General features: G+C 36.4%; 1 protein-coding gene across 3 annotated transcripts in view; it reads right to left on the reverse strand.

The window, feature by feature from the left end:
• Positions 1 to 922: 922 nt before the first annotated feature.
• OCA2 (OCA2 melanosomal transmembrane protein) overlaps positions 923 to 25543 on the reverse strand; it is a 739048-nt gene continuing 714427 nt past the window's right edge. For all 3 annotated transcript variants that reach the window (XM_053707724.1, XM_053707725.1, XM_053707723.1), the window contains exon 24: positions 923 to 2082. In XM_053707724.1, the coding sequence (XP_053563699.1) occupies positions 1995 to 2082 (88 nt within the window). In that variant the 3' untranslated portion in view covers positions 923 to 1994. The remainder of the gene's footprint in view (positions 2083 to 25543) is intronic.

Genomic DNA, 25543 nt, shown 5'->3' on the forward strand with positions numbered 1-25543 from the left:
CTGCAGTTTAAGGGTTAATATGTTTAGTGTTTTAGTTAGTGTCGGCGATGTCGGGGAACTGTGGCTTAAGGGTTAATATTTTAGTTAATGTCAGCAATGTTGGGGAACTGCGGTTTAGGGGTTATAAGCTTTTTTTAGTGTTTTAGTGTCGGCGATGTCAGGGAACTGTTGCTTAGGGGTTAAAAGTTTTAGTTAGTGTTGGTGATGTTGGGGAATGGCAGTTTAGGGGTTAATAGCTTTATTTAGTGTTTTAGTTAGTGTTGGCGATGTCTGAGAACGGCGGTTTAGATTCGAACAATGAAAAATTCTGAATATGAATAAAGAATGGATCCGAAAATTCGGAACTAGATTTATTCATTTTTTGAATTTTCGTTATGTTGCCGTTTCGGAAATATTTGGCCGAAACGAATTGAATATGTCTATTATATAGCCAGGACTATGTGGTCACTGTGGATCTTGTGCAGTAGCACTGCAGATACACCATTAGAAGTTCTGTTTTTGGGGTGATGTCAGAATGTGCACTGCTGTATGATTTTATGTATGATGAAGGGGGAGTGTCCGAACATGCTCATAATAAAAATATCAAACACGACCAAGGAACAGCACCCGGAAATCCGAAAAGGACTCAGCAGACTCTTCAGATTGGCCTGAGTACCGCTGCATGGGAGATGTTTCTTGGATCGCTGCTCTCTGGTCGTTGTATATCATAAAAAAACACTTGCATACAATGTATATATATATATATATATATATATATATATATATATATATATATATATATATACACACACACACAGGTGTATATATATATATATATATATATATATATGTGTGTGTGTGTGTGTGTATATATATAAACATGCATGATATAAATAGTTTCTAACTTTTTTTCAAAGAAATCTAATTTAAAATAAAGGAAACATTTTTTTTAAGTTGGTTCAGTAATTTATTTTGTTTACATGAAATGTATATTTGTACAACCTGAACCTGTGTTAAACATGCATTAACCTTTTGGATTCCAGTATGAGACAACTGATTGCACAGCAATGCATTGCACTCACTTCCAGCAGCCAATGGATTAAACACTTACACAATATCAAAGTACATATTCCAAAATATGTATGGTTTTCTTTTAGTAAAGAATATTTATGTACAGATGCAGTTAAAGGGACATTAAACCCCAAAAAATGATTTTATTATTCAGGTAGAGAATACAATTTTAAACAACATTTACATTAACTTCTATTATCTAATTTGCATCATTCTTTAGATATCGTTTGTTGAATAAATAGAAATAGACATTGGTGAGCCAATCACACGAGGCATCTATGTGGAGCTACCAATCAGCAGCTACTGAGCATATCTAGATTTGCTTTTCAGCAAAGAATATCAAAGGAATGAAGCAAATTAGATAATAGAAGACAATTAGAAAGTTGTTTAAAAATGTATGCTCTCTCTGAATCATGGAAGAAATGCTTTGGGTTTAATTTCCTTTTAATGCGACTGTATGCATGTGTATGCGAGTGTTCTAGAAACTAAAGTTACAAAAATACAGTAACATTAACATTATCTCTGCACATTTAGAACATTTAATTAAGAGTACAGAGTATAGGAACTTTATTTTATACGCAAATAGTCAACGGGTCATCCACAAATACGCTAAGAAATTAGGCTAAAGACATGCATGTTACATGCTCCATTTGTTAAATTAGTTTTGTACCAAATAAGAAAAATACATCTTAAGACAACAGTTTTGTTTTTCCTCAGACATTTAAGATATCTCCGCTGACTAATATTAACCAATTACTTTCAAATTGATCATTGTGTTTGCACCTTTATACAAAAACCTTTTGTGGTAGTCATTACCTTTTAGGTAATTGAACATTCTAATGTATTCCTAGGTGACAAACATTTTACACCAATGCATAATAACTTCATTCTAACTGAATTCATCTTTTGGAATTCTTGCTTTATAAATGTTCCGTGTATGTGGGTTAAGCATTCCACTCCAAAACGACGTGTGAAATCAGTAAATAACTCATGCCAATTGTAGTAGTAACGATCATCATTGGGAAACCCAACCTAGGGGGGAAAAAAAGAAGAGAAAACATATGTAAAAAGTTATACCTTGATATATAAATTGTACAGTCTTACAAAACAGGAAAAAAACTTCCCTTTTAAACTAATAAGAAAATATGTGAGACTAGCATCAAAGAACACAGGCTAATATGCTTTCATGCTGATTGATTAAAACTTGCACATTGTATAGATTTATGAAGAGAAAAACCCCCCACAAAAACTTTGGATAGATTTAGCATACCTTAAAGTTTTGCTTGGGGATAAAAACAATTGATAAATAGCTGTTTTGACTATGCCCTATAGCTATACTATTCCAAAGATTCTCAAGTGAAAAATATCAAATGTTTATGTTATGCAAAGGATGCTGCACCTCTGTTTTAGTAAATCAGCCAGAGATTTATCTGACTGGAAAGTTATCTAGTTCTTAGAATTATTTGATTATGTCCCAATGCATTCCAATGCCTAGATGGTCTCAGTAGATTTCAACCATTGCAATATCAGACATTATTGTACTATTTAACACTCAAATCAACAAAATATTCAGATATTTGTGTGTTGCTCTTTTAGTCTAATAAATTTGGCTCTGAAATTAGGCGAATGCTACAGCCCTTGGCCACTCTACTAATGAATGCTGATTTACAAATAAATGCACACCCCTATTATTTATATGATTGCAAGTTTTAAAATTCTCACTTAAAGGGACATTTAACTGCTGTGCATAGCTACAAAAGAATTGTAACTACTCACAGTTATTGCATTTCAACCTGTTCCTGCGGCTCTTTACAAATCAGTTGTGCTTTAATAGTTTAAAGGTGCCAGATACTGAAGCTCTGCCTCTTTGTAACAAGTGGTTGCCATCTTGGAGCTCAGGTAGTCTCACAACCTGTGACAGACACAGTGCATTCTAACAGATCAGTAATATTGCCCACTTTTTTTTTTACAGCTGTATAATGTGATTCAGGTTACTGTGCATGATACGTCATGTAAACTTTACATTTTTGGATTTTTTCTACACAGTACAGTTACAAAAAATGTATTTTAAAAAGTACTTTAATAATAAAGAGTAATGCAGACAAAGCAAAAATGTACAGCTCCTGCTTTGTATCATGCACCTTAACCTGAAGCACTTTATATACAGTTATAAAAAAGAAAAAGGTAACATTACCGATCTGTGAGTGTGCACAGCTTCTTTCACAGGCTGTGAGAATACCCGATTGTGAGCTCTGTCTCTCTGAGACAGCCATATGTCCCTCTCTACAGAATTTCTATTAGCCCCACTCATGGAACACTGAGAAACACCCACAAACTGCCCTGGCACACCCACAGACCACACATAAACACCCACAATCCCACCCAATAACCACCCATGATCCCTTCCCTCCCAACATTGCTCTACCCACAAAATGGTGATAGCTCCTATGAACTTCTTGTGTCCCTCATTCTCAGTGACAAATGTTCGGAGGTATAGTCTATTGATAACAATTTTGAAATGGTATGTTAACATTTGTTATGTCAGCTATTTTCATTGTAGATCATACATTTGTCTACATTTCATTTTGAAACATTCCTGATGCATAGTTCTAGGCATTGGCAATGCCTGGCCAAACCAAAGTAAACTGACTTATCAAGCATAAACATTAAACTTGTTGTCAATCTAATAAAGTTGTAATTCCCCATGTGGGATCATTATAAAATGTAAAGCTACAAAATGCATGTTCATGTGGCTGGACACAGACAAGTCAGTACACATACATAGTTTTTTGTTGTTGCTATAAACAGTCATATCAGAAATCAGACTGACATGTTCTAAATTTGCAAAATAATTTGTAGATCCTTGTTTTGCATGGTGTAATGAAAGAAATACGCAGTTCCAGATTTAAAATTGCTTATGTACTTTCAAAAAGTTTAGATAGCTCAGGGTACAGAGTACCTTTCTATTTAAGGTCAAATTTCATGCACTGCATTTAATAGATATTTACTTAACAGTCATCTTCTAGAGCGAATATAGATATTACCAAACACTGACAAGGTGGTTTATGTAACATAACTGCTAGATTTGTTGTTTATAAATAGAGAATACATTAAGGGACAACAACAGTGAATATGCCCTCCCAATGCCCCCACCTGGGTGCTAATATAGCAGCATACCTATGACTTCCTATAGTCCTTTAGATGTCTTAGGGTACACCCAGTTTTCTCTAAATAACATTATGTAGGGATATAGATGACAAAATGAGGCATTTAGGGCAATACTTTATATAAAGATATCTGTTACACCATGATTATGAGTTTCTAATTTGGTTGTAAATAAATGTATAAATCTACAAATAAATGTTCTAAATAAACACTATAAAGCTAAATCTTAACCCTCAATATCTTGTAAAAAAAACATATATAAAGAATAGAATGACAGAATTGAATTTTGATTAAACATAAAGAAGAAAAATACAACAAATTAGGGTTTATAATATCACCACAATAAAATATTCCTATTTAGATGCGTTTACCTGTACTATTTATAGAATATAGCATTTTGGCTAGAATTTGTAAATGAAAGACAATTGAGTGACAAACTGAATGATGGAATGTATCCTGTTTACTATAGTATACAATGAAAATCTAGACACAATGAATAGGAGAAAAAAAGAATGCATTGAGGTCGTATTTGTGACATTATTTGTTCAAGTTCTACATAAATTATAGGTATTGTCAGAAGGAAGCATGGTTGTATTGTGCTTGTAGATTCTCTTTCAGAATAGAATTGGCACACCACAGTAATAATTACCATTCCCACTTTGATTTAAAAATAACAGTGTGTTGTATTTTACAGTAAGTCAGAGTTCTAACTTGAAAAGGAAGCAACATGTTTTGGAAAAATCTTATGATAATTGTTAGTCTTTCTCCGTAAACATTAGTTGGGTTGTACTAGATTGACAGATATCAACCGATTTTTCTTGACCTGCTTGAAAACTAGATTATACAGTACAAAATGGTAGGTGAAATAAAGTGCCATAAATGTGAATTCCATTTAGTCTAGTTAAATACAGTACTATAGTGCTGTCATCCACACAACTTGAAATACATTTATTTTTATAAAAGCAGAAAAACAACAAAGTAATATTTATGATGTGATCGAATTTAACATTATTATTAAGAATTATCTAGGAATACTTGTATTGCATAATATTGAGAATAATTGTTTTTAGCATACAATAAGTTATTTTTGTGCACATAAGTCTATAGAATATCTACAAGACTTTTTAATTTAGTAACCTACAGGGAAATAAAATGTAGTGAAATGGTATCCATTAAATAAACATCACACTGAATAGTTAATCATTAAGAATATTTACTATACAGAAGAACATTTATTTATCAGATAGTAAAACTATGATTATAAAACAAATTATTAACATTTCACATGAATGCTACAACTGTAATTTACATATGCAATAAAATACTATTCTTTATATGCATAAAAATTGATAGCATTTGTGGTTTCCAATCCATATGAATATAAATTAATGTAATGGGGCATAATACATTATCACTATAAACAATAGCAATTGTGTGAGTTTGTGTTTATAAAATATATTATCCTCTGCTGAAGAAGGAAGAAACAGACTCAGTTGAAACAGGTAAGAAGCAGTACTATCTTAGGGACACTGGCTGACAAATTCTAAAGGGCATAAATGGAAGATCAGATACAAGGGGAAATGATAATTTGCTGATTTCAAAAAGAAAAGATGTTTACAGCAGCATACAAGGTCATATTATTATAGTGTCACTCATTTTATACCTAGTTTATAACAGAATATCAGTTGTGACTGTTTCTATTAGAAATGTAACTGTGGAGTCAATTGCTCCAGTATCGGACCTACTCAACAGAGAGCATTTTTTTGGCCCCAAAGGTAACTCAGTAGCAAGCAATAGTAATATACATGCTGTTCTGTATAATGATTTTGAGGATAGACAGACAAGCCTATGTATATACTGGCTACTATGCTTTGAACTTCTCTAGCACTTGGGACCTGGTTCCACTTCACCTGCTGCACCAATGGTAGTTCCGCCCCTGAATTATTCTTAGGCACATGACGGAAGGTTTTTATTATTATTATTATTATTTTGACTGAGCTACTGTTCAGGGGATATTTTTCCCCAGTAAACTGAACACTGGTGTTTTAAAACAGAGTTAATATTTTTAAAGTACAGTTTTAACACAAACATATTTATATTTCTTAGCTTTTTGTATCAATCCTGGTCGAGAATTAAGAGGCTCATTATAAAACATGTTTTACAGTGTGAGAAATATTTAAAAGCCCTCTATTGTAAAGGGAAAATCTGCACCCTTTCTATGCAGGTTATTAATATTCTGTACGGTGAATTTTACCTCTAGACAAGAAGTTTGCCAAATAAAAAAAAAACATTTTACAACCAAGTTAGAAAAAATATATACTGAACAATTTTACAGTATAATGCATACAAATATCACATCATACACACATGCACTGTATACCCATAATGCCCCACTTCAAATTTATAATTCACTTTTTTCACTAGTTTTGCTATTCCTTTTAAAGTGAAAATGTTAATTTCACACACAATTTGTAATTGTATAGATACTGTTGTACAGTTGAAATGACAAACACCTGTATTATAAGGCTTGCTGAATCGCCATTGTATTAGCAGTTTGCATTTGTAGAACATGAAACTGATAGGTTTCTGATAACTTCACAATGGGAATCACCGTTTATGTTATTACTCTGGTAACCTGGGCCTGTGCAAACAAAAAATGTATCTTTCACATGTATGCTTGCAGTACACTCACAGACTAAAAACTTCACCTCAGCAAAATTTGCACTACAAATCTCACTCTAAACACTATTAGCAAAAGTTTAAAGTTAATGCATTTAAGGGATAGGTGCACAGTGATGATTAACACAGCTTCATTTTGAGATCCAGCTTGCTACAAAAACATGTATTAATATATGTAAACCGAATCAGATCAATAATTTAAACTATCACCATTTGCTTTCAGATAGGACTTTTTATTTTAAGAAAGAGTACTGTTTGATAATTGTTTTGAATAAGGTCAAATTATTAAAAAAGCTTTGTTGGGTGTTATTTCAGAACAGTTCATGGATACAATCAGAAAAGTCTAATGTTCCTTGGGGCCCAGTCAGAGGTTTCGCTAAGGTGACATGTAAGAATTGTTGCATTGCTCTATACAAAGATAGCTAACCTCAGGAAAACCACAATATGCATTATAGATCTCCAGTCTCTCATGCAGCAATCATTTACAGAAACGGCAAACACACTAATAATCATTGTGCATTTCAATGCTATTTTACTATGCTTAACTAAATATTTTATAGGAGGAGATTTAAAAGGCTATTTAAAGGGACAGTCAAGTCCAAAATAAACTTTCATGATTCAAAAAGGGCATGTAATTTTAAACAACTTTCCAATTTACTTTTATCACCAATTTTGCTTTGTTCTCTTTGTATTCTTAGTTTAAAGCTAACCCTAGGTAGACTCATATGCCAATTTCTTAGACCTTGAAGGCTGCCTCTTATCTAAATGCATTTTGACAGTTTTTCACCACTAGAGGGCATTCGTTCATGTGTGTCATATAGATAACATTGAGCTCGCACATAAAGTTACCTAGGAGTCAGCACTGATTGGCTAAAATGCAAGTCTGTCAAAAGAACTGAAATAAGGGGGCAGTTTTCAGAGGCTTAGATACAAGGTAATCACAGAGGTAAAACGTGTATTATTATAACTGTGTTGGTTATGCAAAACTGGGGAATGGGTAATAAAGGGATTATCTATCTTTTTAAACAGCAAAACTTCTGGTGCTGACCGCCCCTTTAATGTTATTATAAAGTATTTAAAGTGTATTTAATGTACATTAAACTCATTACTACTTCAGTAAAATGGCTACTACTCACCGTACTTGCAGCTCTCTTTAAAGCCATTCTCTTATTTTAACCCATTAAAGAAACCTGTTGGTAAAGCTCTTCATCTTTATACCAGATGCCGCCATCATGTCGCGGCATCTGGTATTACTTACAGATAAGTGATGCTACTGCCTTTTGACAGCTGTACCTTGCACATAGGGTTAAGCTTGAACATAAGAAAACAGAAGATTTACATATTGGCATTTTTATTTATTTTTTTTGCACATTTAAAAAAGTTACATAACAAATTTTAAAAAGGCCTCAGGGAGGGGCGAAGCCGGCCGTAGACCAACATGGTCACTGAGAACTGATGCTCCGTAGCTGCAAAGCAAATAGTCTGCTAGCTCCACAGATCCACACCTGATATTGACTTCTAAATAGCATAATTCGACAGCAGAAAGCATGAGCTTTGAACTGATAGGCATAACTCTTCAGAAAATCATTATCTGATTAAGTTATAAGCAGTGGACACATTCAAGTGCAACGGACTCACATGGTCGCCTTAACCCTGATCAATAATATCTACGCCACACTGAACATACAACGATGCACGACTCCTGACTTTCCTAGAAGTTAGCAGACTTCAGAGTGATAAGGTGTGAGATTGTCTGTAGTAGCGGGGGACGCTACTGAAGCAGCCTACTATAGATGGAGCTTGCCACTGCACCATTAAGTATGGATGACTTTGACTCACAGGTGCAGGCGTTACTCGGGAGCTTTGAAGAGAAGATGCAACATAATTTTGAGGACCTGTTGCTTGCCTGTAGGCCTGTGTTCACAAAGGCAATCACTCCAAAACTGACCACAAACATGGCAGCCCCCTTACTGGAGCTCACTAGGGATAGCTCAAGTACTCCCGCGATACTGCTGCTTAATAACCCCCATGCGGAAAAGCACCACAGAGAGGGAGCATATGCTGTAACCCGATCTATACAAATAGGGGAGTCCAATGTATTGACCCTACCTATAACAACGAAGTCTCCTGACACTGCAAGCACAGATCTTGCAGTGGCTCCAAATTCCTCCGGGCTGAGTGGATGGACAGACCTACACACCGCTGACCTGCTGCCGACCCTGCTCCCACGAATCGCCAAGCTGACACAGATGGGCAATGAATGTAAACCTTCTGTGGTCTTGACCTGGGCCTCTTTTATACCTCAGTCTCCATTGTTCTATACTATAGCTTCTAGGCTGAATCTTATACCGGCTCCTGTGCCTCCAGCCTTTAGAACTGGAGTGGGGTAATAAATAACTGGCTCAAATACTCTCCACTACGACTGTGTGTGATTAATGTCTATATGTGGAGATGGTTCTGTGCTCTCAGTTTGCTTCTCACTTATTTTAGTTGTTAATATATACATGTTGTTTGCTCATTGTATTTTCTCAACTCATGGATTGATAACTATTAGGACTGTGATGTGCTTGAATACATTACATGTCTAAACTACCATTTCAAATAAGTTCTCATTGATTGATCTGTAATAGAGACTTTCCCTTCAGGACTGTCAAAAGAATAGGGGTTGAGCTATACAGGCTCTCATATCTATAAATGGGTCTTTATATAATGATTCCTCTGTGATTGATGACAGTTGCATCTTTTGTGTCCTTGTATGCATAACCTGGATAGTGTTTAACTGTGTTTTCCTTCCTTACTAGTATGAGGTTTGGCACGGCTACTGTTGCAACACGCTACAGATCCCCCCCTGTGGATGCAGCTGTCTATAAGTTATCTCCACTCAAAGTAAAGTCATCAGGGAATATTTACACTAAATAGTGGTCAAGATAGCTGAATTTCATTCACATCTGGAATAAGATAATTCATTACTCATCCTGACCTGCCTTTTGTGTGACTCTGAGATTCACTATTGTAAGCAGTCTATAATATTGTCGGACCCTTAGACTGTTTTTCCACATGAGCATGGATACCTCATACCTGTTTAAATAGAATTAATTTTAGTTTTTCACCATGTTTATATTTTTGAGTTATTCACGCCATCTATTTGAGCATATACTATATCACTGCAACTAGTAATATGCAATTTTACCCTGATTACCATGATTATGCGTATATGTAGCTCCAGTAGATTTTAGTAATGTTATTGCATGGTTACACATTTATTTAAGGAACATTTGCAATGCTTAAGCTTCAAAGGTATAGACTTAAGCTAGTTTAAGTAACCTGGTGATTAGTTCATACCATATGCATGTATTTATATCTTGTGTTAAACTGTGCCATTATTTACAACCGCATAATTATTCTATATTTACTACAGCTACTTTATCTTTCACACATGTGATCTCCACCCTATACACTTATCAACATTTTCTACAATGTCTCCTATTGGCTAATGAGTAGGGGCTACGGACAGGCTCATGCTGCATATTCCCTTACATTTTTATACCATTCATAAAAAGATCGGATATACAGGCTCTCCCATATAATAGTTCTTAAACCATACTACCCCAGAGTGCGTACATCTTTGTGTAAGGTTAGTGTGTAGTCTCACACACATATATAAGCTCTAAAATTTACCCATTTCTTCTGGGTTCCTACCTTGTTACATATTCGAAGAACACGTTGCCTTTAGATGCCCTACTTCTCCAGCCGTATGGTTAGAGACTCTTTATCTTAAGCCATAATTTACTCTGAGTCTCATTATGGCTACATACCTACACATGGAAGCATTCCTACACACTTCCCCCTGTTAGAGCATTGTAATCAGCTGCTATAGCAGCCCATAATCTCAAGTTCTCACATAGCTGACGGGTAAGGATAGTCTGATATTTTCATATTTCTGTTTAGGCCATGTTTCACTGTAGTGGCCAAAACATTTGAAGACAGTTAGTACCTAGGTTTGAGTTGCCTGGCGTACTCAGTATTGTATTCCTGGATCTGCGACCAGGAAACAAGAGCATAATCACCCACCCTATTTAACTTACCGATAGATCCTTATTGCATTGAAACGACCCAGTTGCCACACAGTAGATGGAGCATTACCTACCATACTTTACCAAAACCAGGTGGTTATTACTTTTTCTCTAGGTCCTTCACACCCATCACTCATAACAGATTAGTCCTATCATAATCCTCATGTTGTCTAGAATAGACTTGGTCCTTAAATTTTCAGTAACGTAGCTATAACATTTAGAGTTTTCCTAGATCCCAGAATATATTCCTACTATATAGGCCTGCCCCTCCCCCCCTTCCAAATTAAGAGTGGCTCTTGCCCACTGTTCTCCTCATTATACACTCAAACCATACTACTACCCATTTCAGCATATAGGCACACGCTTTATAAATTTAACCCTTGGGTTCTTGCACCTTAGAGGGGTTTAATCACCCTTGAACATTGAGACACCTATATTCCATACACCTCAATAATAAGATCTCCAAATTTATACACCTATACCATATTATGACCCACTATACATTGTAGTGTCTGGTTTAAAGAATAAAATAGGTTTTTTTTACCATTTCTACACAGATTACTCCTCTTCGTCCTAATAATTTCTCTGCTATTAGGTAACTTTGGATATTGAATAGGAAAATCTATATTCGCTGTTGTAAACTTATATTGTAGCATTTTATAATGTATGTAACCTGTGTGGACCGACAATTGAATGTTATCTTTTCTTTCAACCTCAATAAAAAATATTTATACAAAAAAAAAAGGCCTCAGGAATAATAAAGAGCAATGTACCCACTGCAAAAATGTACAGTTCCCACTCAATATTGTGCACTCTAAAGTGAAGAGAACAATAAGGCTTGTCAAGAAGACAACAATATCACTGACCAGTGAATGCCCACAACTACTGTCACAGTGTGTGAGTAGACTTAAATTCTAAGATGGCGGAGCCCAGTGCAACGATGCAGAGCTTCACTAACCAGCACTTGTAGAGGGTTAAAATAAGAGAACGACTGTAAAGAGAATTGCAAGCATAAGAAGAAAAACAATACCATGGTGAATAGTAACGGTACTACTGTAGTTGTACCTAGCAGTTTAATGTCCCTTTTACAATTGCTTTCATTGGATTGGGGAGCTACCGAGAACAGCAGTTCAGCACATACCTAAATATCTAACAAGTATATTAATGTTTTACAGATTTTGCTGCTTGGGAAGGCATCATGGTTAGACTCAGGGTTAGGGTTGCCACCTCGGCCATGTTTTCTGGGACACTTATGAGTTACACATGCTGCAGGGTAAGCAGGGGGGGGGGGGGGCATGCATTGTGCCTCTGGACCTCACATGAATAGTGATGATGAACAGCACAATACATGTTCCTCCCTGCAAACCCTACAGCATGTGTAACTCAGTATCCAGGAAAACATGACTGAGGTGGCAACCCTGTATTACTAACTATGGCAAGAAGGTTTCATGCAATAGAACTGCTTTTAATGAGAAGTGAAAACAATTACCTCACTCATGCTTTCCCTAAATCACAAGCATTAAATTATCAGATATGGTGACATGCACTTTCCCTATGTTTGACCTTAAGAGGTCTGACAAATTAGATCAACTGCAACAGTGACATTCAGTTCCCCACCCCAGAGTTATCAACTGTGAATAATCTTGTATGACAACATTAATTCAAACTTAAAGGGACCAACTACCCATATGTTAAATCACTTGAAAAGTGATGTAGTGCAAATGTAAAAAGATGACAAGAATACATAACCTGAACATCTCTAAAAAGGAAAATATCTCCAAATTTCTTCAGTTCATAATAAATGTATTGTTGTAGCTACTGTCAGCTGCATATTGAAAAAAGGAAACAACAGCGGTTTATAAGCTTAATCAGTGCTAATGTCACATATTGCTTTACTGTGAGCTCATGAGATTTCACTGAAATCTCATGAGATTTCATAGTAAATTTCCTTAAACTAAAAAAGTAAATAAAATAACTGTGCCTGCACATGACAGATGCACGCTCCTTTACAAGTCCTGGAACTAGAATCGTGATTGGCTGCTTAAAGTCACTTTACAATGGGATATGGCTACTGAGGAAATTTTGAGGTAAAATGTCTTCTTTTATTACATAAAGGTGTTAAAGTGATATCTTTATGCAGCTTTTTACAGCTTTCAATGCGTTGGGTATCATGTCCCTTTAAAAAATTGAATCGTTGGTTTTAAAGAAGTAGAAATGCACTACTGGGAGTTTAGCAGAACACATCAGTTATCTAATTACAAAATGCAAGTAAGTACAGTTACCAATCTGCAGCTAGCTTCCAGCTCCTGAGCCTACTTATGTATACTTTTAAATAAAGGAAACCAAGAGAACAAAGAAAACTAGATAAAATAAGTAGCATGGAAAGTTGTTTAAAATTGTGTGCTCTATCTGAATCACAAAAGACATGTTTTGGGTTTCATGTCCTTTTAATGAAAAATCACTTCAAGCAGTATGAAAATATTTTGCTAACATTTGTTTTACAGGTATTATATCCCCATAATGAGTTTGAGAAATGGAAAGTGATGAAAATGGTTTACAAAGAGATACTATTCTGAAAAACAAGTGTCAAAGCAAGTACCAAGCTGCTATCATCACACAGCTAAGGATTCAGACAGTAGAAAATAACTTTCAAAATAGACTAAGAACCAGGTTGAAAAGCAAGAAATTGATTCCACTACAAGATGCCAAATCTGATTAGGCAGCATCTGCCATCAGATTATGAAGCAAATATTACCAAAGTAAGAAAATTATATTATTTCTAAAATGTATCATGGCATTATGGGCCCCAGTTAAAAAGCTGAAGGTGCAGCTTTGGAGCCTCAGCAGTGCAGAATTATATGAACAAGCCTGCAACACAAGTTAAGTAGCAGCAGTCTTCGGTTAAATCATCCTGGTCAGATCTGACCGGAATGATTGACAAGCCCTGCTCTCATGCAGAAGTTATGGCTTGCAATGCTGTATAGACAGATTCATGACTGGAAACTTTAATAAACAAGTCCCTTAAAGTTATTTGTTTGTGTGCTCCCCTACACAACTAAGTTATCTTAGTAAAGGTATTTGTAATGTAGCAAACATTTTGTTTTATTTGAATCTGTTATATTCTGAAACTCCATCTGGAAGGCTGTTATAAGACAGGACATTCTTGAAATTTTAAGCTATTTTCCATCCGATGGCTCATCATTGAGAATGATCATCAGCAGTATGAAGTATATATGATAACATAGCCAATATTATGTAAGATGTGACCAAAATACCATACACACCAATTGTGCCCTAATGCCAGAAGGCTTAATCCAGGGTATATGGGTGCAATAATTTAAACTTAATACTTAATGGAATACGAAACCCAAAAAGTTTCAAATTGACTTTGTTCCCATGATCATCTTTTTGAACAACTTCTCAACATATAACACAATTGTATAAAATGTCCCCTCTCTCCCTTTCAAAAGACTCTCCATCAAATTTCAATACTGTCTATAACCATAGAAAGAAAAAAAACAAAAAAACAAAAAACAATTGTGCTACACTCTTGGTAGCTTAATATATTCCTGAAAAGTATATTCCTTTTTATCAATCAATAACTTTTTAATCTCGAAGGTTTTAAAATGCACACTTTAAAAAGTTATATACCACAATTTAAAAACACACATACATTTCATATAATACGCAAAACAAAGATATCACAAGTGGTGCACTCTTATTACTTACACCATATTCTTTGTTGCAGCATCTTCAGTATAGTAACACTTCCTCTAGATGCTGTATGGAGTGTTTAGGCCTTCCATATTCAGACTGCTCCTAACTTCCTGTGTGGTGTGGACATCATATAAACCTCAGTTTTCCTTTGAAGATGACAGTCTCACTCTGTCAGTCACTACAGAAGCCAGCAGGTGCCTTAATTAGAGCAAATGCATTTTGACAATAAAAATGCCTTTATCAAGCTCTATCTGGCAACGGAATCATAGCATCATCTCTCTCCATCTTAAAGTGACATAAACTTAACGTTTAAATAATAAAATCTAATACAATATTTTCCAAACTATAGCTAACCTTTATAAAGGTTCTACTACCACCACAATTAACAATAAGCTGGTGTATCCAAAACAGTGTATATTTATATATGACCCATATAGCAACAATCAATCTAGGACAATGTTATTTTGTATCTCATTAAGCATTCTTCCTTTTCTTGTAGGAAACAGTTAGTATCCAAATACTTATTAAGGCTTTTTGGGGTAAGTGTTTGTAATTTGAAAATCCACTTCCCTTCTCAGCAGTTGTTTATTAACATTTCCTCCTCTACAATTTATCTCCAATCTCATTTTTCCAGTAAAAGTGAAGAATTTTAAATTAACTTCATTACACTTCACAAAATGTTGTGGTACTGGGAGATCTTTATTTCTCTGTAAATACTAATTTCCCATAGATAAAATATGTTCCCTGATTCTCTCTTTCAGGGGTCTTATATAGGACAAAACATATGTCTGGGATTAGCTGTACAAATCTTTTGTTCACACAAGAATTGCCAAGTATATTTTAACTGTACTGCCCTTTTTGGTGGGCACAAACTGAAATACCATAGAAAAAGTATCTTCTGTGAATGGCATAAGTGAGTAAAAAAATAAATTTATGCTTACCTGAAAAATGTATTTATTTCCGGATATGGTGAATCCACGACTTTACTGTTGGGAATATCACTCCTGGCCAGCAGGAGGAGGCAAAGAGCACCACAGTTAAACTGTTAAGTATCACTCCCTTACCCACAACCCCCAGTCATTCTTCCAAAGGGAAATGGAGAAAAAGGAGCAACTCCAGGTGTAGAGGTACCTGAGGTGATAGTCAAAAGAACAACTGTCTTAAACAAAAAGGGTGGGGCCGTGGACTCACCATATCCGGAAATAAATAAATTTATCAGGTAAGCATAAATTTTGTTTTTCTTTCCTAAGATATGGTGAGTCCATGGCTTGAGTAATTACTATCGGAAACCAATGCCCATACTAGAGGACATGAATAAATAGGGAGGGACAAGACAGGCAGTCCTAAACAGAAAGCACCACCGCTTGTAGAACCTTTCTCCCAAAAGAAACCTCAGCCGATGCAAAAGTATCAAATTTGGAAAAAATATGTAGAGAAGACCAAGTTGCAGCCTTGCAAATTTGTCCCACAGAAGCTCAATTTTTGAAAGCCCAAGAAGAGGAAAGAGCTCTTGTGGAATGAGCCATAATTCTCTCAGGAGGCTGCTGTCCAGCAGTCTCATAAACCAAATGAATTATATTTCATAACCAAAAAGAAAGAGTAGTAGCAGTAGCTTTCTGACCTTTATGTTTCCCAGAGAAACAGACAAAGAGGGCAGAGGACTGGCAAAAATCCTTAGTCGCCTGTAAGTAGAATTTAAGAGCACGTACAACAGCCAAATTGTGTAACAAATATTCTTTGGAAGAAGGAGGATTAGGACACAGAGAGGGAACAACAATTTCCTGGTTGATATTTCTATTAGAAACAACCTTAGGAAGGAAACCTAACTTAGTAAGAAGAACCGCCTTATCGACATGAAAAATAAGATAAGGGGAATCACACTGCAGAGCTGAGTGTTCCGAGACTCAGAGCAGAAGAGATAGCAACAAGAAATAAAACCTTCCAAGATAACAACTTAATGTCTATGGAATGCAACGGCTCAAACGGAGCCAGCTGTAAAACTTTAAGAACAAGGTTAAGGCTCCAAGAAGGAGCAACAGACTTAAAGACAGGCCTGATTTTGACCAGGGCCTGACAAAAAGAATGCATATCTGGCACATCCGCCAAACGTTTATGTAGTAACAATGATAAAGCAGAAATTTGACTCTTCAGGGTACTGACTGACAATCCCTTCTCCAGGCCTTCCTGAAGAAAAGATAAAATTCTAGGAATTCTAATTCTACTCAAAAAGTAGACCTTGGATTCACACCAATAAAGATATTTATGCCATATCTTAAGGTCAATCTTTCTAGTAACAGGCTTGTGAGCCTGAATCATGTTCTTAATGACCGACTCAGAAAATCCATGCTTAGACAGAATTAAGCATTCAATCTCCAAGCAGTCAGCTTCAGAGCAACGAGATTTGGATGAAGGAAGGGACCCTGAATCAGGAGGTCCTTCCGCAGAGGTAGTCTCCAAGGCGGGAGAGATGACATCTCCACTAGGTCTTAAAACCAGATCCTGTGAGGCCACGCAGGGACTATTAGAATCACAGTGCCCCCGCCTATTTGATATGAGCAATGACTCGTGGAAGGAGAGCAAACGGAGGAAATAGGTATGTCAACCTGAAAAACCGCCAGAGCATCTATCAGAATGGCCTGCGGATCTCTTGACCTTGAACCGTACCTTGGAAGCTTGGCATTCTGACTGGGTGCCATCAGATCTAACTCTGGCACCCTCCATTTGGATGAAAAGTCTGTCTGCTCAGAAAATTTGCTTCCCAGTTGTCTTATCCTAGAATGTGGATGGCAGATAGACAGCAATTGTGGGTCTCTGCCCACTGAAGAATCTGAGTAACCTCCTTCATGGCTAAGGAACTCCGAGTTCCTCCCTGGTGATTGATGTAAGCCACAGAGGTTATGTTGTCTGACTGGAACCTGATAAACTGGGCTGAGGACAACTGAGGCCCAGCCAATAGAGCATTGTAAGTTGCCCTCAACTCAAAGATGTTGATGGGGAGAGTAGACTCCACCCGAGTCCAAAGTCCCTGTGCTTTTAACGAGTTCCAGACTGCTCCCCAGCCAAGCAGGCTGGCGTCCATGATCACAATTACCCAGGAAGGTCTCCAAAAGCATGTGCCCTGAGACAGATGCTCCTGAGAAATCCACCACGGGAGAGAATCCCTTGACAACTGATCTAACTCTATTCTCTGAGATAGATCCACATGGTCGCCATTCTATTCTGAGCATGCATAACTGGAGAGCCCTCAAATGGAATCAAGCAAAAGGACTGATGTCCATGGAAGCCACCATCAGACCGATTACCTCCATACATTGAGCCACTAAAGGATGAGCAGTAGCCTGAAGAGAGAGGCAAGAGGAAATGATTGTTTTTCCTGACTTCTCTCAGAAAAATCATCAATAGAGAATCTTTTATGGTCCTAAGAACACTACTCTTGTAGCAGGGGAAAGGGAGCTTTTTTCCAGATTCGCATTCCATCTGTGGCAAAGAAGAAAAAACAATATCTTTGTGTGAGATTTCACTGTTGAAAATATGGCGCCTGAACCAATATGTCATCCAGGTAGGGTGCCACAGCAATTCCACGAGAACAGATGACTGCCAAAAGAGCCCCCTGAATATTTGAAAAAATTATGGAAGCCGTGGCTAGACCAAATGGAAGGTCCACAAACTGGAAATTTTTGTCCAGAAAGGCAAATCTCAGGAATCTGTGATGGTACCTGTGAATAGGAACATGAAGATATGCATCCTTTAGATCTATGGTTGTCATGAAAGGACCCCTCTTGTACTACAGGAAGAATGGAGCGTATAGTCTTCAGCTTGAAGGATGGAACTTTGAGAAACTTGTTTAGACACTTCAAGTCTAGAATGGGACGGAAAGTTCCCTCTTTTTTGGGAACCACACATAGGTTGAAGTAGAACCCGAGACCCTGCACTGGAACTGGAACTATCACTCCCAGGGAGGAAAGATGTTGTATGCATTTCAAGAATGCCTCTCTCTTTATCTGGTCAGCAGATAATCTTGAGAGAAGGAATCTGCCTCTGGGAGGAAAAGTCTTGAATTCCAATTTGTAACCCTGGGATACTATGTCCACAGTCTAGGAATCTGGGACATTTCCTATCCAGGCTTGAGAGAACTGAGAACGTCTGCCCCCCATCTGATCCGATTCTGGATCAGGGGCAAACCCTTCCTGCTGATTTGGAATCAGCTGCAGGTTTCTTTGATTGTTTCCCCTTGTTCCAAGACTGATTGGGCTTCCAAGAAGACTTGGATTGTTCCTGCTTGGAATAAGGCGGCTTTCCTTTGAAGTTATGAAAGGAATGAAAATTACTCTGACGTCCTTTAGGACTATTCTTCTTATCTTGAGGTAGAAAAGACCCTTTTCCACCCATAATATCAGAGATAAATTCTGCCAAACCGGGTCCAAACAAGATTTTGCCCTTGTAAGGAATTGCCAGAAGCTTGACTTTTGATGAAACGTCCACAGACCAGGATTTCAACTATAACGCCCTGTGGGCTAGGACAGTGAAACTAGAAATTTTAGCTCCTAGTCTAACAACCTGTAAAATGGCATCTGCAATAAAGGAATTGGCCAACTTAAGAGCTTTAATCCTACCTAGAATTTCATCCAAGGAAGTCTCTACTTGAAGAGAATCAGACAAGGTGTCGAACCAATAAGATGCTGCACTAGTCACAATGGCAATATACACTGCAGGTTGCCATTGGAGACCTTAATGAACATAAATCTTTTTCAACTAAGCCTCCAGCTTCTTGTCCATTGGATCCTTAAAAGATCAGCTATCCTCAATAGGAATAGTGGTTCTCTTAGCCAGAGTTGAAATGGCCCCTTCAACTTTGGGTACAGTATACCAAGAGTCTTTAATGGAGTCCTCGACAGGACATATTTTCTTAAAAATGGGAGACGTGGAAAAAGACAACCCTGGTTTCTCCCATTTCTGTGAGATAATCTCCCTAGCATAGTCCGGCACAGGAAAAACATCTGAAATGGAAGGTTCATCAAAGAAACTATTAGGTTTACTAGATTTCTTAGGAGTGACAATGATAGGGGTATCGGAGTCATCTCAAGTAGCTAAAACCTCCTTTAACAATACACAAATGTGTTCAAGCTTAAATCTGAAGGATACCACCTCAGTCTCAGAAGGAATTATACTGTCCAAATCTGAGATTTCACCCTCAGAAAGTCCAGATGTATCTTCCTCATCAGACTTATGAGAAAGGGCAACTTGGGAAGCAAAACTGAGGGCAGGCACCTTACTTTCTGAATTTCTAGATTTCCTCTTGCGCTTTCCCTGTAATCTGATAATGGTAGCTAATGCCGCAGGTACCGCTGAAGATACCTGGGCAGCAATTTCTGCTTTTAAATAAACTCCACTAGGAGTTATAGAGGAACTGCAGGGCACTGCATGTGATGTCATTGAGGCTTAGGACGTAGCAGGAGAAAGCTGAGGTATTATTTTAACAGCATCATCCTGAGAGTCATTAGGCTCAAAAAATTTACCTTTATTTTGCAAGGTTTTCTTGACACATGAAGAACAAAATTGCATAGCAATTTGTGCATCTAAACATAATAAGCATAAATTCATGAGATAGTGATAAAGAAAAGAAGGCACCACAATAGTGCACAATCAATGAGGATGAGACACTCACGCACAAGAATGGTGCACACTTACAAGTTCCAAGGCACTTGAGAAGTGCCACAGGTGCGATCTGAACTATTCAAGCTGTTCAGCAAGCTTTCCTCTCGCACAGGCTGCACTGCTAGTATCGCTGTTGTCCTCAGTAGTAACTGTCAGCAAATGGTGCATTGAAACTGAGATGGGATATTCAAACACTCAACAAATCCGTGCAAATAAAATGCTCGTGATGACCAAAATTTAAAATCAACTGTAGTTTATTGTTGACCAAGTAACACAACGCGTTTCCCGGTCTAACGACCGTTTCATCAGGTGTATACATGAAATAAAAACATCACGGCTTACAAACAGTTTCTCAGCGTCTAGTGTGGAATAATGCGCATGCGTGTAGACATGAGTATCCAATAGACGATCAAGTAAAAACCGGCTGTAATCAGATTGGACAATAGGATGGGTGTGTACACTGCGCATGCAGTGTCCATGTGATTACAAAGCAAAACCAGCTAACATATAATTGGATGTCAAAGTGGGTGTGTAGCTGAACATGAGTGTGTAGCTTAAACAAACATAAATAATTCAACAGTAGCTATATCGCTAAAAGAACTGGTGACCACATATCACAACAACAATATCTAAAAAAAGATGGGTCCCAAGACACTTCTACACAGATATCCATATGGATATCTGTGTAGAAGTGTCTTACACGTTATCAATCTATTCAGAAGGACCCATCTTTTTTTAGATATTGTTTTTTTTTATATATATCTATGCACTGTTTTTTATATATATTTTTCTTAATTGACGCATTGTTTTTATGTTGGTAATAAGATATAATTGTTTATTTGCTGGCCTTGATATGTTGTTTTAACACAGGACTACTACCTGCTATTTGTAGGACGTTTGTTATTATACCTGCAATCCAACAGTGATTGTGCTATTACATTTTGGTAATCCATATATACTTTTACCCGTATTTTACTACGGATTTATGACACGCATTATAGTGTCTTGATATGAGTATTCGGAAACTAAGTTATAGTTATATGTGGTCATTCTTTTAGCGATATAGCTACTGTTGAATTATTTATGTTTGTTTAAGCTGCACACTCATGTTCAGCTACACACCCACTTTGACATCCAATTATATGTTAGCCGGTTTTGCTTTGTAATCACATGGACACTGGTTTGGACATGCATGCGCAGTGTTAAGTACTGGCAAAAAATACACACCCATCCTATTGTCCAATCTGATTACAGCTGGTTTTTACTTGATCGTCTATTGGATACTCATTATTCCATCCTAGACGCTGAGAAACTGTTAATAAGCCGTGATGTTTTTATTTCATGTATACACCTGATGAAACGGTCGTTAGACTGGGAAACGCGTTGTGTTACTTGGTCAACAATAAACTACAGTTGATTTTAAATTTTGGTCATCACGAGCATTTTATTTGCATGGATTTGCTGAGTGTTTGAATATCCCATCTCAGTTTCAATGCACCATTTGCTGACAGTTACTCCTGAGGACAACAGCGATACTAGCAGTGCAGCCTGTGCGAGAGGAAAGCTTGCTGAACAGCTTGAATAGTTCAGATCGCACCTGTGGCACTTCTCAAGTGCCTTGGATCTTGTAAGTGTGCACCATTCTTGTGCGTGAGTGTCTCATCCTCATTGATTGTGCACTATTGTGGCGCCGCCTTCTTTTCTTTATCACTATCTACAGATCTCTGCGTGTTTGTCTAACAGCATTGGAAGAAGCCCAGCAGCCGCATATCCACATTGATTGGAGACTTTAACAGAGATTTTCTTCTCTTTCTTACGGATTGCAACAAGACTTTCTGTTTGTGCCCATTGGGATCAAGTATATGGTTTGATTCTCAATACCCTATTTGTTATATTTTTATTGCACCCAATTATATTATTATATATATTGTTTTATCATAGTTTTTGCTCCACATTTTATCTATGTGTTTAACATTTTGGGTATATGGTTAGAGAGAGTATCCCGGTATACTCAATTCGCATATTTCCATTTGTAGTACTGTGTGAATCACATTTTGACTGTTTTGGCGCCTTTAACACACTTTATACACTTTTATACATGAATTCATGAGAGCAGGCTCTTGCTCCATATCAGACATATTGTGAAACAGTAAATAAACTTGTACAGATAAGTTTCAAAAATTTTAATATTCAATTAAAATAAGCCAAGGAAAAAAAAATGTCCCCAGCTAAAATGATGTGAGAAACATTAAGAAAAAAACATTTAATAAACATCAAATAAACTTCTAAAATACCCCTCAGGTAACCCCACACCTCAATTATTGAGGTGCCTTACCGCTACCAATTAAGACCGGATCACCCAGAAATGGAGAAAAAACTACTTTTTCTTCAGAAATGTTATGAAGTAAAGCCGGACATATGACTGCAACTGCCTTTATGTTGTCTTTTAAATTACTGTTGTGACACAGAGAGGCACTAAAAATAGCTTCCTGGTACACTTAGTACCAGAAATAAGCGGGGTTTTTTTCAAACCAGACAGCTTAAAATGTTGCATCATTTTATTTTAAAGCAAAGGGGAAATGAATAAGCTGCTGAAATAGAAAATTCAGCCTTACTTTCAGTTTAAACTTGTATTGTTTTATCAAGTAAATATGTGTTCGAAAATAAAGCCTAATAAAAACATTTTACACTTTCTTTTTAAACGAGTTTAAATGTTAGTCTTACACATGCTACAGTGCCTGCTTCATGCCCCAGTGTAACCCATACAACAGGATTACCTAAAAAAGCAGTGTCTTTTAATTTGTTAAGTGCATGGTCTCCCAAACTGGAAGAAAAAGCACTTACCTGCTCTGTTGTCCGGCATGTAGACAGTTACAAGGTATGAGAAGACACAGTTCTTCACAGAGACCTTTGAAAAAGAAAGAACAGAGTAGCCAACTTTGGCTTTCTAAACTAGGGCAGCAATTGTTAAGAAAAGCGCAGTAAGTACCTCTTTACAAGTCCCTAACTGCTTTAAAGCCACCACTACCCTACTGCAAGGAATGACGTGAAATACAGCTATACCCCAAAACTTGCTTGTAGATGAAATCAAATTTTTTCTTCAGACACCCTAAACTCCACCTCCTCCATGCACCGAAGGCAAAGAAAATGACTGGGGATTTTGGGCAAGAGTGATACTTAACAGTTTAATTGTGGTACTCTTTGCCTCCTCCTGCTGGCCAGAAGTGATATTCCAACAGTAATTACTCAAGCCGTGGACTCACCATATCTTAGGAAAGAAACAAGGAATATACCAAAAGTCATCTTCATTCCATAGAACAAGCTACTATGGCAATATTTGTTTCTATCTTCTTCCTCGTTTTTTAATTAAAGGGACATTCCAGACAAAATTGGGAGTTCACATGGATGCATTTCAGTTTTAAATAGAAACATTTGTATAATATACACATATGAGCAAAAATACTTCTAATAAATGCTATAGCCGTTTCAAAAGTCTATTTAAGTATGTACTGTGCACCAGTAATTTAAACACAGCACTTGCTAAGAGAGCCTAAGGTGCTTACAATGGAACAAAAAGAATCTGGATTTAGTCTCTGTCAGCTTGAAGTAAAAGCAATCCTTTATTCTTTCAAGTTAAAACATACACAACCTAAGGTGCTTGTACCATCTGGTCATGATTTGTTAAAGTGAATGTAATTTTTGATGCATTGCTAAAGTGTCCGTTTTTTTTAAATTCGATTAAAACACAGGGTTACTTTAATTCATTAAGATTTACATTTCACTCGTGTTGTGAAAAAATACTTACCTTTTAATCTTGGCAGCCGCTCCAGGTTCCTCCGCCCGTCGCAAAGTCTCTATTGGGTCTAAAATGAGAAATCCAGCTTCCTCCAATCACGGTGTTGAATCAGACACTGATTCCCCCGGGGTGGAAGCCGTGATTGGAGGATGACAGATCCATAATTTCTGCTGTCAGAAATGGCTTGCGACGACCGGGGGAAGCTGGAGTGGCTGTTAAGTTTAAAAGGTAAGCATTTTTTCACAACACAAGTGAAATGTAAATCTTGATGAATTAAAGTGCCCCTGTTTTTAATAGATTTTTTTTAAAAACGGGCACTTTAACATCAAAATTTACATTTACTTTAATTGCTGACATGATACAAGCCCCACTAGTGCTCTGAGCAGCTGCAGTATTTTAAATGCTGGTGCACTGAGATTATCTAGCTATGCTTCATATGCACGTGCACAAAAAAATGCTAATAGTAAAACAGTGTTAAATTTACTAGAAGTATTTTTGCTAGAACATTGCAAATATATTTCAAAATATGTAATTCATCTATGTGCATTTAAATTTTGCCCAGGAATATCCCTTTAAGTTCATTATGTCGAATCTCATTTAGGGGAGGTTTTAATACTTCTATATTTGTTTGTCAACAACAACACAATTAAAAAATAAAAACAAAGTTTTAAAAAAATAAATTAACTCAGTCGCAATTTAAAGATACAGAATAATACAAGGGGTTACATAAATGTTAGTTTAAACATTACTTTATTTATTTAAACTAAGCCAGTAATTGTATTCTTGTATTTATGACCTAAAGTAATTACTGTAATGAGGCTGATCTTGCTAATAGATGTGCATTTTATTTTATAATACAGACTTTTTAGTTATGTATACAATATATTAATCATTACAGGAAAAATCTATGTATAATTGGCTAAAAAAAAAATATATTTTTTCTTGGATATGTTTAATACAAATTCCTTTTCATCTTTAGATTTACTCTCTCAGCAGTATTTCTAGTAAATAGTTGTTAATATTAATTAGCATTGCACAACACCAAGGGATGACTACACATTTTGTGATCCAAATTCAGCAAATATATGTCTTTGAATGTAATCAAACCAATAATTGTGTGATATTTATCCAAACAACTATACCACAAGCTATATTTGGCTGCATTATAAAAAAAAAGAGTATTAATATAAATGTTATCTAATAAATTCTCATTATTAAATTATATATGGCTCATACTTTATCTAAAGGTATGTCTATCGGAAATGTGGAAATTTGGCATGTATAGTTCACTATGTGCACAAGAGAAAAAGCTTGTGTATTATATATGTATATAATACACACACACATTCTTTTACTATATACACACACATACATATATATATATATATATATATATATATATATATAT

The sequence above is a fragment of the Bombina bombina genome, chromosome 3 (genome assembly GCF_027579735.1).
Source record: "Bombina bombina isolate aBomBom1 chromosome 3, aBomBom1.pri, whole genome shotgun sequence".
In the NCBI taxonomy this organism is placed as follows: domain Eukaryota; kingdom Metazoa; phylum Chordata; class Amphibia; order Anura; family Bombinatoridae; genus Bombina; species Bombina bombina.